The sequence below is a fragment of the Eutrema salsugineum genome, unplaced genomic scaffold (genome assembly GCF_000478725.1).
Source record: "Eutrema salsugineum unplaced genomic scaffold, Eutsalg1_0 scaffold_8, whole genome shotgun sequence".
NCBI classification, from domain to species: domain Eukaryota; kingdom Viridiplantae; phylum Streptophyta; class Magnoliopsida; order Brassicales; family Brassicaceae; genus Eutrema; species Eutrema salsugineum.
In genome coordinates, this window is record NW_006256414.1 from 709,265 (window position 1) to 725,111 (window position 15,847).

Genomic DNA, 15,847 nt, shown 5'->3' on the forward strand with positions numbered 1-15,847 from the left:
CATAACTCTCTCTCTCTCTCTCTCTCTCTCTCTCTCTCTCACAGTTTTATCTCTCTAACGGCGAGGCAATGGGTTTTCCGGTGGGCTACTCTGAGCTCCTTCTCCCAAAAATCTTCCTTCATTTACTCTCTTTCTTAGGTCTGATCCGAAAACTAATCTCCATAATTTTCTGGTTCATTGGTCTACCCGATTTCTTAGAACCCGACCCGGTTTCATCTTCATGGCCCGACCCACCACCAAACTACACCACCTTAAGCCACCAAGACTCTAACTTGTACTCAGCAGCGATGCTAGCCGGAGAGATCTTGCCCGTTGTTCGATTCTCGGATCTAAACCGACCCGAATCCGAATGTTGTGCAGTGTGTCTCTACGATTTTGAAAACGACGATGAGATCCGACGGCTGACGAATTGCAGGCATATATTCCATAGAAGATGTTTGGACCGTTGGATGATGGATTATAATCAGATGACGTGTCCACTTTGTCGTACGCAGTTTATATCTGATGATCTTCAAATGGCGTTTAATCAAAAGCTTTGGTCTGAATCTAGTGAAGTTTCTGAACTTCTTGTTGAATCAGCTTAGGACATAGTTTTTTTTTTCTTGAAATGATAATACCTTTTAATTTTTTTAAGTACTTTGTAATCAGTATTGGGTTTGGTGGTTGATGGATGTAAATATAAAAAAAATAGGTAGTGTTACAGGGTTAGTGAAAAAAAAAAAAGACCATTTTTTTTTGTATTATTCATTCCGGAAAACAGGAAATTAAACTTTGAGTTATTAGAAATTTGTAGACTCCTTTTTCTTGTTATGGAAATAATAAACATAATCGTTATTGTAGTAATAATGTGTTATTTTTAAATTTTCCTATATTTTAATTAAATTTGTAAAACAAAAAATAACAAAGAGAAAAAAACTCGGATCTTATTATATCCATAAGCAATGTATATATACATTACATAACTAATGTATCAGAAACCCTAATGGGCCATGAGACATTAACCTGATGGTTAATGGGCCGGTTACTAGAAGTCAATTTGTTTATAACACTCCCCTTGGACAAGGTAACCGTGCCTGTCACAAAACCGGGATCTCTATAATGCGCTGGAGAACGTTGCCTCATTAAAACCTTACCAGGAAAACCCAGTGGGAAAAACCATGGTGAAGGAAAAAGAGTACAACACGCATTACTACCCCTGGTTTAGGCATCACTGTAGATCTCTAAGTCTACGCATTCCTATCTGATGAATGAGCTTCCGGAGTGTAGAAGTCGGTAATGATTTAGTGAATAGATCGGCTGAATTTTCGCTTGATCGGACTTGCTGAACCTTGACCTGACCATCCTTCTGCAGCTCATGAGTGAAGAAGAATTTGGGCAGAATATGCTTCGTCCGGTCACCTTTGATGTAGCCGTCCTTGAGTTGAGCGATACAAGCTGCATTGTCGTCATACATCACCGTAGGCTCCTTATCTTCGTCCATACCACACTCTGATCGGATATGCTGAGTCATGGACCGCAACCAAACACACTCTCTACTAGCTTCGTGGATGGCCAAGATTTCCGCATGGTTGGATGAGGTAGCGGCAATAGTCTGCTTCATGGATCTCCAAGATATGGCTGTTCCTCCATGCGTGAAAACATAACCGGTTTGAGACCGGGCACAGTGCGGATCTGACAAATATCCTGCATCAGCAAAACCAACTAGACCATCCTTGTTATGGTTAGAATAAAATAATCCCAAGTCCTTAGTACCTTGAAGGTATCTAAGGATGTGCTTACCGTTCCAGTGCCTTTGAGTTGGACACGAACTAAAGCGAGCTAAGAGGCTCACGGCAAAGCAGATGTCTGGTCTAGTGTGACTAGCCAAGTACATTAATGCTCCTATGGCACTGAGGTATGGCATTTCAGGACCGAGGATTTCTTCATCGTCCTTCTTTGGACCGAATGGATCACTATCCAATCCAAGGCTCCTCACAACCATTGGGCTGGTCAATGGGTGGGCCTGGTCCATATTGAATCTCTTGAGTACCTTTTCAGTGTATGCCAATTGATGCACAAGGATTCCGTCATTGACGTACTCAAGTTGTAATCCCAAACAGAATTTAGTTTTGCCTAGGTCTTTCATTTCAAACTCTGCTTTTAAGCATTCAACTGTTTGGGCGATTTCACCAGATGTTCCGAGGATGTTCAAGTCATCCACGTATACTGCTATGATTACAAATCCTTTGTTTTGATATTTTCTGATGAAGATGCATGGACTGATCGGATCGTTTTCGTAGCCTTCTCTGATGAGATATTCGCTTAACCGGTTATACCACATACGTCCGCTTTGTTTCAGTCCATATAAGGATTTGTTCAGCCTAATGAAGTGTTTATCACGAGATGCATGCTTATCTTTGAGCTCAATACCATCTGGTAATCTCATATAGATTTCACTGTCCAGTGGTCCATAAAGATATGCGGTTACAACATCCATTAACCGCAAATCTATGTTTTCTCTTATGGTCAGACTTATGAGGAATCGAAATGTAGTTGCATCCACCACTGGAGAATAAGTCTCCTCATAATCGATTCCGGGTCTCTGTGAGAATCCTTGTGCTACAAGGCGTGCCTTGTATCTAACGACTTCGCCGAGTTCGTTTCTTTTACGCACAAAGACCCATTTGTTTCCCACTGGTTTAACATCGAATGGTGTCCTTAAGGTCGGACCAAACACATTCCGTTTCTTTAAACTATTCAACTCCACGTTTATGGCTTCTTTCCATTTCAGCCAATCTGATCTACGAGTGCACTCAATTATAGACGTGGGTTCTAGATCCTCTTGCGTGTGCGCAATCTCAAGTGCTACCTTGTATGCAAAAGTTTCATTGATGTCGACATCTTTTCTGTTCCATAGAGAACCGAATATGATATAATTGATTGAGATCTCATTATTATCAATCCCTTCAGAACCTTGAGTTTTGGCGTCCCAAACCTCTTGAGATGGTTCGATAGGGTAAGTATCAGCTGAGGCTGTATCCGTGTTCTCTTGAATCCCGGTTTCAATCATTGCACCTTTCTTTGATTTCCGGGAATTCTTATCTTTGGAACCTGGTGGTCTGCCACGTTTCTTACGTGCGTCAGACTCTGTAGCAACTTGACTTTTCCCTAAGGGGACATCTATTCGTACTGGTGCATTACAAGCTGGTATGTACGATTTGGTAACTTTGTTCGGGTCAGCAAAGGAATCTGGCAATTGATTAGCTAGCTTTTGTAAATGTATAATTCTTTGGACCTCTAAATCACATTCTAGAGTCCGAGGATCTTGCCATTGTGTGGATGTTTGATTCCATGAAAGTTCTTTTACCAGCTTGTCTGTCTCACCACCTAGTCTAGGATATACCGATTCATCAAATCGGCAATCTGCATATCTGGCTTTAAACAGATCTCCTGTAGTTGGCTCGAGATATTTTATGATGGTGGGAGAATCAAAACCAACATATATTCCCATCCTCCTTTGAGGTCCCATTTTAGTCCTCTGTGGTGGTGCAATGGGTACATAGACTGAACACCCAAATGTTTTAATATGGGAGACGTCTGGCTCATGACCCGTTAGCAATTGGGATGGTGAATATTTGTGCTCACTAGATGGTCGTATGCGTATTAGTTCAGCGGCATGTAAGACTGCGTGTCCCCAAGCTGAGACCGGGAGTTGTGACCTCATGAGTAATGGTCTAGCAACCCATTGAATTCGTTTAATGAAGGATTCAGCTAATCCATTTTGTGTATGGACATGTGGAACGGGATGTTCAACACTTACCCCCATGGACATACAATATTCATTAAACGCTTGGGAAGTGAATTCACCAGCATTATCAAGACGTATAATCTTTAATGGGAAGTCTGGAAAATGGGCTCATAATCTGATGATTTGGGCCAATAACCTAGCAAAAGCCTGGTTCCTAGAAGAGAGCAGACAGACATGCGACCAGCGGGTCGATGCGTCAATGAGGACCATGAAATATCTGAATGTCCCACAAGGTGGGTGAATTGGTCCACATATGTCTCCTTGGAATCTTTCCAGAAAGTTCAAGGTCTCTTTAGACACTTTGACTGGTGAAGGTCGGGTAATCAGTTTCCCTTGTGAGCAAGCTGTGCACTTGAGGTGCTGAGGGAAAATACCATTTGGTTTAAGGCTGTGCCCTTTAGAATTCTGGACTAATTTACGCATCATGTTCGCACCGAGATGACCCAGGCGATCATGCCAAATAGTGTAATCTAAAAACCGTGCTTTGATAGCAGCATTAGCCTCAATCATACTGACTTTAGCATGGTAAATGCTAGTAGATACGGCGGGTATAGTTTCAAAAACTTTTTTATGGCCATTTATCATTTTAGTGATAATTAAAAACTCTTTGTTCCCTTCACCTTGAGTTTCGATATGGAAACCATTCAATCTTATGTCTTTGAAACTCAATAGGTTTCTCTTAGAACTGGGTGAGTATAAGGCATCAGAGATGTCTAGATATGTGCCATTTGATAACAACACATTAGCTTGGCCATGGCCCTCTATTAGGCTCGAACTACCCGCTATAGTGCTAATGTTTGCGGTTTTGATTACTAAATTTATGAAGTAATTCTTGTCTTTTAGAATGGTGTGGCTCGATCCACTATCCACAATGATATCCATATTGTCTTGCATATCTTCATTAAACAAGAATTATAATTCAATAACATGCAAAAATGAAATGTAAATAAAACATTACTCCATAAATTAAAATGTAAAAGCAAAAGGTCTTAAAAATCCAAAGTAAAGACACTAAATCCCAAAAACAAAAGATAAAAGTTTAAGGAGTAATGAAAAACAAATTCAGATTTTTGAGATCAATCAAGAAGGTCGGAGAGCTCATAATCCATGCCATCAATCTTATCATCCTTTGAGTCATCTTCATTGACTTGATGAACCAGGTTAGCCTCATGATTGTCTTTCCCATACTTCTGGTAGAGCTCAGCAAGATATTTGGGAGTACGGCAGTTCTTGACCCAATGATTAGTCATTCCGCATCTTGAGCAAGGAGTTGGTCTAGATGAACTGCCTCTTTGGGTCGGTTTGTTGATACCACGACCCTTACCCCGACCAAAACTGAGGTTAGGTCGGTTATCTTGGTTCGGTCTACCGCGTCCTCTGCCGCGCAGTCCATGTCCATTTCCACGTCCACGTCCACGATCTGAGGATCTGTTACGTTGGACGAAGTTGGACTCTTTTCTGGTTCCTTCTGGCAATGGGGCTGATCCTGGAGGCCGCATGGCACTGTTCCTCAACAGAAGCTGATTGTTCTTCTCAGCAAGCAGTAAGCAAGATATCAAATCCTCATAGGTGTTATGATTCATGGCACGGTATTGTTGTTGGAGAACAACATTGGGAGTGCCAAAAGTAGAGAATGTTTTCTCTAGCATATCCTTATCAGTGACCTCCTCGCCACATAGTTTTATGAGTGCAACTATCCGAAAGAGTTCGGAATTGAATTCTTCGACGGATTTGAAATCTTCGAACCGTAGGTTCTTCCAGTCGAACTTGGCTTGGGGCAGTATGACCGTTTTCTGATGGTCATATCGCTTTTTCAGTGCCACCCAAAGTTCGAGTGGATCCTCAAGAGTGAGGTATTGTTGCTTGAGAGACTCAGCGAGGTGATGGCGGATAATAAATATCGCCGAGTACCGTTCTGTTTGAGTCGCGGTGTTGGGATCTTTGATGCATTCACCCAGACTTTTTGAGTTGAGGTAGATCTTGGTATCAAGGGCCCATTTGAGGTAGTTATCTCCGGAGACAGTGAGTGCCTCATATTCGACCTTCTGAATGTTTGACATCTGAAACATATAATAATTTATGTTAAATAATCAATAGTATGAGACTATGATCATTGGAATAAGGGATTTAAGGTATTCTTGGGAAAACTTTCCATTTCAGGAAACTTGTTATTTTAGAAAACTTGCTATATAAGGGAACTCTAAAATCGAACCTTAGGGTTTATAACCTAGCCGGTTTACTAGTGTTTCCAAATTTAGCTCTAATAGATAAACATTGGTTTTTTTTTTTTTTTTTTTTTAAATTGATTTTGGAAACTAATTTGAAATTAACCGATTAAGCTTAAACCGATCGGATTGATCGATTAAACAACAAAACCGGTTAAATTAGATTTAATTTTGGAAACCGGTTATTAGGGTTATTAATCGGTTAAGGGATTAAACTAAACGGATTTGCTAGGGTTTAATTTTTATTAGGAAAAACCGATCGGTTTAAACTTAAACCTTATCGATTTAGGATTAGAATTTATCAGTTTATAAACGGTTTAGGTGGATCGATTGGTTTAGAGTTTAAGGGATCGATTGGTTTAGGATTTAGGAGCTTGCATGGACCGATTTTAGGGTTTTCAAGGATCGGATCTAAGATAAATAACCGATCGGTTTAGGATTTAAACAAAGCATTAGGGTTTAGGTTTTATATGATAAAGCCGATTAGGAAAAATAAAACCAATTAGGGTTTTGACAAGAAGAAAGAGGATCGGTTTGGTTATGGTTTTAAAAACGAAAAAGACGATGAAGAATCATGAAAAGAACCGATCCATATTAGGATCGGTTTGGTTATGGTTTGATTAGGATCTATAGTTTTAGATAATACATTTTCGCCAAATGGATTTCTGACCGGCTTATGATCTGGGAGCTAAAGACCACAGATATCTACTGGAAACTCCTGAGAATGATGGCCAGAAGGGAGGACGAACAGCTGCTACAATGGAGGAACCACCGCAGGTGGGACAGCGCCGATTGTTTTGAGTCGTGAGGGCGCGTCTGGTGTCGGATTGAGGAGCGGTTTTCACCACTAGATTCTTCTCTTCCAAGGCTTCAAAATGATATGTTCGCCTTCTAACTCCTTGTATATTGAGAGATATGATCGTTTGAAGTTGAGCTTCGTGCTGATAACGTATTAAGGGAAAAAAACTCGGATCTTATTATTTCCATAAGCAATGTATATATACATTACATAACTAATGTATCAGAAACCCTAATGGGCCATGAGATATTAACCTGATGGTTAATGGGCCGGTTACTAGAAGTCCATTTGTTTATAACAAACACCAAATTTTTCTAATATTTTACGGACCATTAATAGTCCTAATTATTTAGAAATAATTTTTTTATGGATTGTTTATAAGATATTTAGGGAATTCACCAAGGAGAATAAGGACAAATAATAATCTTATGCTAAATCTAAGGTTTTTCACAATCATGCACAAGTAAATATAATACACATGTGGGATGTGGCTATCCCTTTTTTAGCACCCTAAAGAATGAAAACGTGGATCTGATGATTCGTGTGGAAGGTGGATAACTTACCCCATATTTGATTTATGAAAAGGGATAACACAAAGAATCATCGACGCAGCCTCTCTGCTTTTCCATCAAAAAATCGAAAAACTAATATGGCAATAAAATGAAGTGCATCCTCGACTATCGATTGGATTGGATATCCAAATATTGCATTTACATGACCGATATTATTAATCGGAAAATTATTGGGTTCACTCTAGGGGTGAATTCATTCATTCACCCCCTTTCATTTAAGCCAATTAGAATCTGCCATATAATATTATCTTTAAAGAAAAATAATAAAATAAAATTAAAAGATTAAATACTCAATCAAATATTTTGGTAAAATATATATATGTATATAATAAATAATGTATATAAAGATTAGAATTTAGATTTAAGTTTTTATTTTAATTTTTTTAAAGGTTTATAGATTATGATTTAGAGTATAATAGAATTTAGGATTTAAAAATTAGAATTTAAAGATTAGGGTTTAAAATTTCGAAAATAAAACAAATAATTATAATATATATATATATTTATTTATTTATTTAAAATAAATATAAATAAAATTTAATATTATGCTTGGGTTCACTATTTCCAATTTAGGTTTTAGTTTTTCTTTATTTAAAATTCCAAAATAAAACAAATAATTATGTAAAAATATATTTTTATTAAAATTAATTCTACATAAACTTCAATATTATGTTTGGGTTCATTATTTCCAAATTAGGATTTAGTTTTTTTCCATTAAAAAATAATTTAATATTATATTTGGGTTCACTATTTCCAATTTAGGGTTTAGTTTTTTTTTCTTTTAAATTTTGAAACTAAAATAAATAATTATGTAAAAATATATTTTTATTAAAAATAATTCTACATAAACTTTAATATTATGTTTGGGTTTACTATTTCCAAATTAGGCTTTAGTTTTTTCTTATTTAAAAAATATTTAAAATGTGCTATTTTGATAAGTTATTTTAATTGATTTTATTATATGGCAGATTCTCATTGGCTAAAATGAGAGGGGGTGAATGAATGAATTCACCCCTAGTGGTGAATGAATGAATTCACCCCTAGGGGTGAACCCAATAATTATCCTTAATAATCAAACGATTCTTGGGTTCACCTCTAGGAGGAGTGAATCTTTTCATTCACCCCCTATTAATGTAACCAATGAAAATTTGCCATGTAATAAAATTAAAAATGGCAATTTACCAAAACTGTATATTTTAAAAATTCTTTTAATTGGACAAATCTAAATCTTAAATTGAAAATAGTGAACCCAAGCATAATATTAAACTTAAATTTTAAACATCAAATTTTTTGTTGGACAAAAATAAATTTTAAATTAGAAATAGTGAACCCAACCATAATATTAAATTTAAATTTTAAACACAGATTATTTAGTTAAACAAAAATAAACCCTAATTTAGAATAATGAACCCAAGCATAATACTAAACTTAAATTTTAAACAAAATTTTTTTTAATTGGACAAAAATAAACCCTAAATTGGAAATAGTGAACCCAAACGTAATATTAAATTTATTTATAATTTATTTGGATATATATATATTTTTTTATATATAACTATTTGATCTATTTTAAAAGTTTAAACACTAATCCCTAAAACTTAAACTTTAAATCCTAAACCCTAAATTCTAATATTTATACCCTAAACTATATTATGTAAACTTAAAAAAAAATTAGAAATAATAATAAACACTAATCCCTAAATTTTAATTTTAAAATCTTAAAAGAAATTAGAATAAATTCACAACCCTAAAACTCTAATCCTTAAATTCTAAATATTAATCCATTAACCTTTAAAAATATTAATATTTATATACATTATATATATATATTTATTAAAGATTTGAGTGAGTATTTTAATTACTTAATTTTCGTTTTTTATTTTTATATTTTACATGTCACATTCTAATTGGCTCAAATAAAAGAAGGTGAATGAAAGAATTCACCCCTAGGGTGAACCCAAGAATTTTTCTTATTAATCACCTAGAAGATTCCATCGTATTTTCTCATTTGTTTAAGATCGGTTAGATAATCTCTGTTTTAAAGGTAATGTGTCATACTTTGATAGTATAGAGAATTTTTGGTCGAATGTTAGTGATCATATAGAGTTATTACTTTACATACACAATAAGCTAGTTTTTATCTGGTAGGCAGCTTAACATGTAATATCACTATATGATCATCCCTAAATGGATACAGGAATTGATTTCATTCATGAATTATTTTTCCTGCATATTTTAAAATTAATTTGGATTTTAGCCCAAATCTCCGATCATTAAAAAGTGAAATATATTTTTTTGTCAAGCAAACATATTTTAAGATCATTAAAGATTTATAATAAGACTTGACTCTCTAGATCAGCCTTATATACTTGACCACAAAATGTCATTTTTCTTCAATTTTGTTAGATGTTTATATTAAATACATTTTCATTTGTAGCTATATATAATTTCGACTAGTACTTGCATTTTAATCTGTGCAACTACAAGTCTACAATGTAAAAGGTGTAAATGTTTTGTATATATATAATAACTCTATGTATCCATTTAGCATTACTTGAAGTTTTGGTTGAATGTATTCAATAATTAAGAAAATGTGTACAATGATGTAAGTATCTTTTTGCTTAATTTAATGATAAAAACCTTGGCAACTATTTGAAAAATAGACTAAATTTCTACTTTAACACACAAAATATCACTTATTTGAAACAACATACATAAAAAAGTACACATTATGATAAATATTGTTTATATTCAATGATTTGATATTTTTGTACATTTAGATTTTGGAGGTATAGCCAAAATTTTGATAACAAATTAACTGTAAAATTATAAAGAGACGGTTAATTAACTTCAAACCGCCTCAAATCATAATTTGCGTTTTAAAAAATCGACGCTTAATCATTCATTGATCGAATTAGTAGCAAAACAAAATCAAAAATCACTGGTAAAGTAATAGACTTTAAAGTGTTTCATAGAAAGAGATCAAAAATTCTAAATTGGTTTTGAGCAGAGCGTGACGCGGAGAAGGTTCGCATTTGTTGGAAACTTTTGGAATATGTTTTGCTGTCGCCACGTGGCATACGTGGACTTGTCTGACTGTGCGTGTGTTTATTTATTTCAAAACAATACGATCGGGCGGCCCACACGCTTCTAATCATTTTTTGCTTTCGGTTTACCACAAAAATGAAAAATACTAGCTAGTAGTAAGTAGTAACATTTAAACTAAGCTATGTTGCTCGACAAAAAAAAAAACTAATGGAGTATATGTTAAACTGAATTGTGATAAATATTGTTTATATTCAATGTTTCGATATGTAATAATATTTTGCACTGAATTGTAAATGGCAGCTAACATGCTATTTTAGAACCCCTAATAAGTTTTTTTAAAACATTTTTTTTAAAAAATTATCTGTTAGTATTTAATTATGATAGTTTAATAACTTGTTTTCAAATTTTAAGTTATTGTTAATTTTTAGGGTTGGTCATGAGTTAAACTCGTAAAACACTATTTTTAAGCGCCAAAAATTATATAAAATTTAAAAATGAGTAGATTCGGTATAACTTCTCTCTTATTTTTCAACAACCTAAATTTAATTTTCTTAGATAAATTTTCATAATTTGTTTAAAATTTTAGATTCTGCTTTAGGCAATAAATATACATTAATTAAAGCCGGTCATGTTCTAAATTTAATGAGTCTTAAAATCAAAATCAGTAATTAGTTGGATTAACTTCTGTACTTATATATTTATCCATCGTCCTATCATATTTTTATGTGAGATTCCTTAATCCTTAGCTAGGGGTGGGCGTTCGGTTAACCGAACCCGAACCGAACCGATATTTTCGGTTAATCGGTTGTTCGGTTCTCTTATTAAATATCCATTCGGTTATTTTGATGATTTCGGTTCGGTTCGGATCGGTTCGGATCGGTTCGGATTGTTATTATACAACCGATTATAATCCGAAAAAATTGGTGGTAATGGATGTTCGGTTTTTTTGTAAACCGAAAAAACCAAAACAACCAAAAAAACCGAAACAACCGAAAAAAACGAAAAAACCGAAAATTATCCAATATATCCGAAATTCCAACTTCCAATCATACCAAGTCTAAACTCCAAATTCCAAACTTCAAAGAATGCATCTTATACCTATAAACATAAAAAAAACAATGAGAATCATTCATCTTGAGAATATGAAATCAAGAGATCATGTATCTTATTAAAAAAAAAAAGATGAGACTTACATTAATTTTTTAGTACTGATTCTTGAGAAGATGAGAATCATTCATCTTGAGTCAAGTATCCTTGTAAATGAAATTCTGCATATACGAACAATGAAAAAAATACAACATTAGTAATTTAGAATGTTATAAGCTGAATAGACTAATGATGAAAATTACCTCTCATAAGCTTGTCCTCATTTTCAAATTCGGCCATGATTTGTTCTTTTGTAACCATATATCGAACTTCTTTGCATCGAAGGTCTTGTTTCAACCACTGCTCTGTGCACATTAAAACTTCAACCATATTGTGAGTTAGACAACTCCTATAAGGAGTAATGATCCTACCACATGTGCTAAAAGCACTCTCCGAAGCAACAGACGACACTTGCATTGCAAGAATATCTCTAGCAATTTCAGATAATATTGGGAACTTCATCGCATTGCGTCTCCACCAGTCTAGCACATCATATTCTGTTCCAACCATGATGTTCGGATTGTCAACAGGCTCCTTCAGATACCTATCTAGTTCATCTCTTGTATCATGAACTCTGGTCTCAGCAACCTTTTTCTTGTATATGGAGTCCATCCTTTCATATCCTAAACCAAGATCATCTTCACCAACTTCCATCCTATCTTGTGAGTGTCCTGAAGAGTGGGTTTGATTGGATTGAGAGGCTTGTGTTTGAGATGGCAGTTTATGCGCATATCTAAGACTGTACTCGTCAAACATTGCCCGCAGAACTATAAGAGTTGATTGACGAATCTCTTTTGCATCATAACTGCCTTCACCATACAATCTCTCAAAACACAAATCAGCCATATCCATCTTTTTCCTAGGATCAAATACTGAAGCTATAATCAACAGCTTATTCAAATCTTTCATCTCATCCCAATATTTATCAAACTTATCAAACATCACTTCAGCTTTATTCCTAAGCTCATCGTCTGGACTCTTTTTGAGGTTCATTAGCGCTTTCTCTATTGTCACTATTTCTCCATAACACTTGTATGCATTACAAGTTTCTGATGCCGAGAGAACCAAAGTAGAATCATAGAAAATCACCAAGAACTTAGCTAACCTATTAACTTTTTCCCAATCAGATTCCAAAGGAGGACCAACTCGTTTTTCCCCATTCACTAACTCGTCAAAGTACTCTAAGTACAACCGATCCTCTTTCTCCATCCGAGTGAAAGCTGGTCTATAAATAAGAGCCTTAAACAGCATGGTGTAAGTGGAATTCCATCTGGTTTTCATATCTAAAGGTAGACTTCCTCTTTTCAGCTTCCCAGAATCAACTCTTAGTTCAAAAGAGCTTTGCCTATTCGTATGGGATCTCACATAAACAACAGCATTACGAATGGCATCCACACTAGAATCTATTTTAGTTAACCCATCTTTCACAATCAAGTTTATGATGTGAGCACAGCATCTGATATGCATGTAATCCCCATCCAACACAAACGCTTCAGGATTCAACAAGCTAAACTCACGGTGAAATTTCCTAAGGGCAGAACTATTAGCTGTTGCATTGTCAACAGATACACAGAATACTCTCTCTAAACCCCACTCAGCTAAGCATTCCAAAAGAACTCTTGAAATTGTCTGACCTTTGTGATCTGTGATGTGCTTGAACCCAATTATAAAATTCCTAAGCCTCCAAAATTCATCAACAAAATGTGCTGTGATAGCCATATAACTCGCACCTGTACAGCAAAAAAAAACCGATTATAAAGTTTTTTTTTTGCAAAAAAAGAACCAAAACCAATTTAAATATGAAAACAATACAAATGAAAATCATTACCTGTTGGCTGACAAGTCCAGATGTCAGTTGTTAATGAAACTCGAACTCTGTTATCCTTGAAGTATTGTTGAAGAGTTTTCTTCTTTTCCACATACATTTGAACAATTTTCCTTGTTGATGTTCTTCTTGACCGAGGCTTATACAGTTTCACCTTCTGACAGAAATGTTTCCATGCATCACATTCTACAAAAGACAATGGCATCTCTCCATTCACAAGCATTTCATTAGTCGCTTCATGAAAAACATCCTCTGGAACCTTGGCAAAGCCCAGACCACCACTCGGAGTTATGACAGATTGACTGTGACCCTCTCTCGGACTTAAACCCTCTTGAAATGCATTGAAGTGCTTGCAGATGCCAAGATGACTTCTCAAATTAGAAGTCCCGGATGTTGTTGAGCAAGAGTAAAACTTCTGGCAATAGTTGCATGTGCATTTGTCTCGATTTTCTTTTGTTCTTGTGAAATGTTTCCAAACATCCGATCTTGGGTCAAGGAGCTTTTTTTGTTTTCGTGGATCGGGATCTTTTCCTGAATCTGCCCTTTTTCGCTTGCCTCGACTGGTGTCCTCTTCTTGATCTTTATCAACATGGTCGTCAGTGTTTGTGTTATCAACAGGTGGTTCGGATGAAGAATCCATCTAAAAAAAAAAGAGACAAATCAAGACAAAGACAATGAGAATCTTCTTTAAAGACAAATCCAAACAAAGACAAAGACAGAGACAATACGGCAATACCTATAAACATTAAAAAAAAAAAACAATGAGAGTCATTGTTAAAGACTCATGTCATTACTTGTGTCAATGTATCTTATTCAAACAATCAAAGACATGTGGTGAGACCAAGTATAAGAAACCAAAGACACGTTATGGTCTTTGCACGTGAAGAAGAAAAAGAACATCACAACAATTTTAGCAACAAAAAAAGGAAAATAGATTATTACATTTGTGAATCGATGTTAATGGCTACTTCAAGCCCAAGTTCAAACAATCAAAGATGGATTAAGAACAGAGAACAAAAACCAGCAAAAGACAGAAATTAGACAACGACAAACTACAAAATTATGCTATCTAATTGAGACCAGACCTTTGTAATTATCATAATTGAGACCAAACTTTTGGAAGTTGTCGTTGATAAGTTCAACACAAACAAGCTAAACAAAATCGATTCAAACAAGCTATGAAGCTAAAGCAGATAAATAATTCAAACAAGCTAAAGCACATAAACAAAGCTTAAATTAAAACTTACCTGAGATCGATTTCTCGACGTCTCAGAAGGCAAAGGACCAGCTCGGTTTCGGGATTCCAGTTTGAGAGTAGAGATTTTGTCGATTGAAGTTGCAGAAAGGGGAAGATGAAGTATCGGTGGGCTTAGGATAATTTAGGGCTTGAGATTATTTGGTTTATTTCGGTTTAATTTTAGGTTTTAATTAATTCGGTTTATTTCGGTTATCAGTATAATAACCGATCCGAACCGAAAACCGAAAATTACCAGCTTTAAAAACCATTCGGATTTTAGCGACAACCGAACCCGAACCGAACCGAAAAAATTCGGTTCGGTTCGGTTGAATATTTCGGTTTCGGTTTTATTGCCCAGCCCTATCCTTAGCACACTCCTTTCCAAATGATGGATAGTTCTTCTGTCTCATTTCAAATTAAATATCATTCTAAAAACGGTAATAAACTGTGTTTTGAGCTATGATTAAATTTAGATTCTGATATACATTGATACATTGATACATATGTATATACTATTCAATATTCCGTCACACTTCTTATATGAGATTTTTTTTTTAAGAGTTACATAATATCTGAATAAAATAGTTTTCTCTTTGCGAATACACTGAATTTTCTAACCATAGTGGGAGAACTGGAGAAGTCGTCAAATAAATTAATAGACAACTCCTCGAACACAGGGCCGGATTTGGGCAAAGCCCAATGAAACATTTGCCTCAGGCCCCCATATTTTTTGACTAAAATCCAGCCCATTAATTTTGTATTCAGTCCATAAAAACTCACAAAAAAAAAAATTCAGCTCAAATATTTAGGCCCATTTCGACCAGACCCAGAAAAAAAAGTTAAAGAAAACAGCTTTTTCAAAATCCCACATCGACAATTGAGTGAAAAGAACTTCTCACTTTTCTGTATAAATAGAATATATGCTCCAGCATTTTTAACTCATACGGACCTGAATAAAACCCACATAATATTTGTCTAATTTTACTAAAACTTGACAAAATTCAACCAGTATAATATTTAACCGGTTTAACCGATTAATAATCGGTTTTGTTAATAACTCGGGCAATTTTTCAGTTATCATCAAATTTTTTGGTTATAGTCGAATCTAGCTGATCCGGTTTCACCCTATCGCCGACGAGTCATAGAAGTTTTGGCCGGCATTTCTCAAATCAATTTATTTCTGTTTTAATCACAATCAAAATCTAGCA

General features: G+C 35.0%; 2 protein-coding genes across 2 annotated transcripts; one reads left to right on the top strand and one right to left on the bottom strand.

The window, feature by feature from the left end:
• On the top strand, positions 1–843 carry LOC18009793 (E3 ubiquitin-protein ligase RHA1B). Its single transcript, XM_006391644.2, has one exon. The coding sequence runs from the start codon at positions 69–71 to the stop codon at positions 582–584; it is 516 nt and encodes a 171-aa protein (XP_006391706.1). The 5' UTR covers positions 1–68; the 3' UTR covers positions 585–843.
• A 4,020-nt stretch (positions 844–4,863) lies between these two features.
• LOC112089882 lies at positions 4,864–5,847 on the bottom strand. Its single transcript, XM_024160724.1, has one exon. The coding sequence runs from the start codon at positions 5,845–5,847 to the stop codon at positions 4,864–4,866; it is 984 nt and encodes a 327-aa protein (XP_024016492.1).
• Between the last annotated feature and the right edge of the window lie 10,000 nt (positions 5,848–15,847).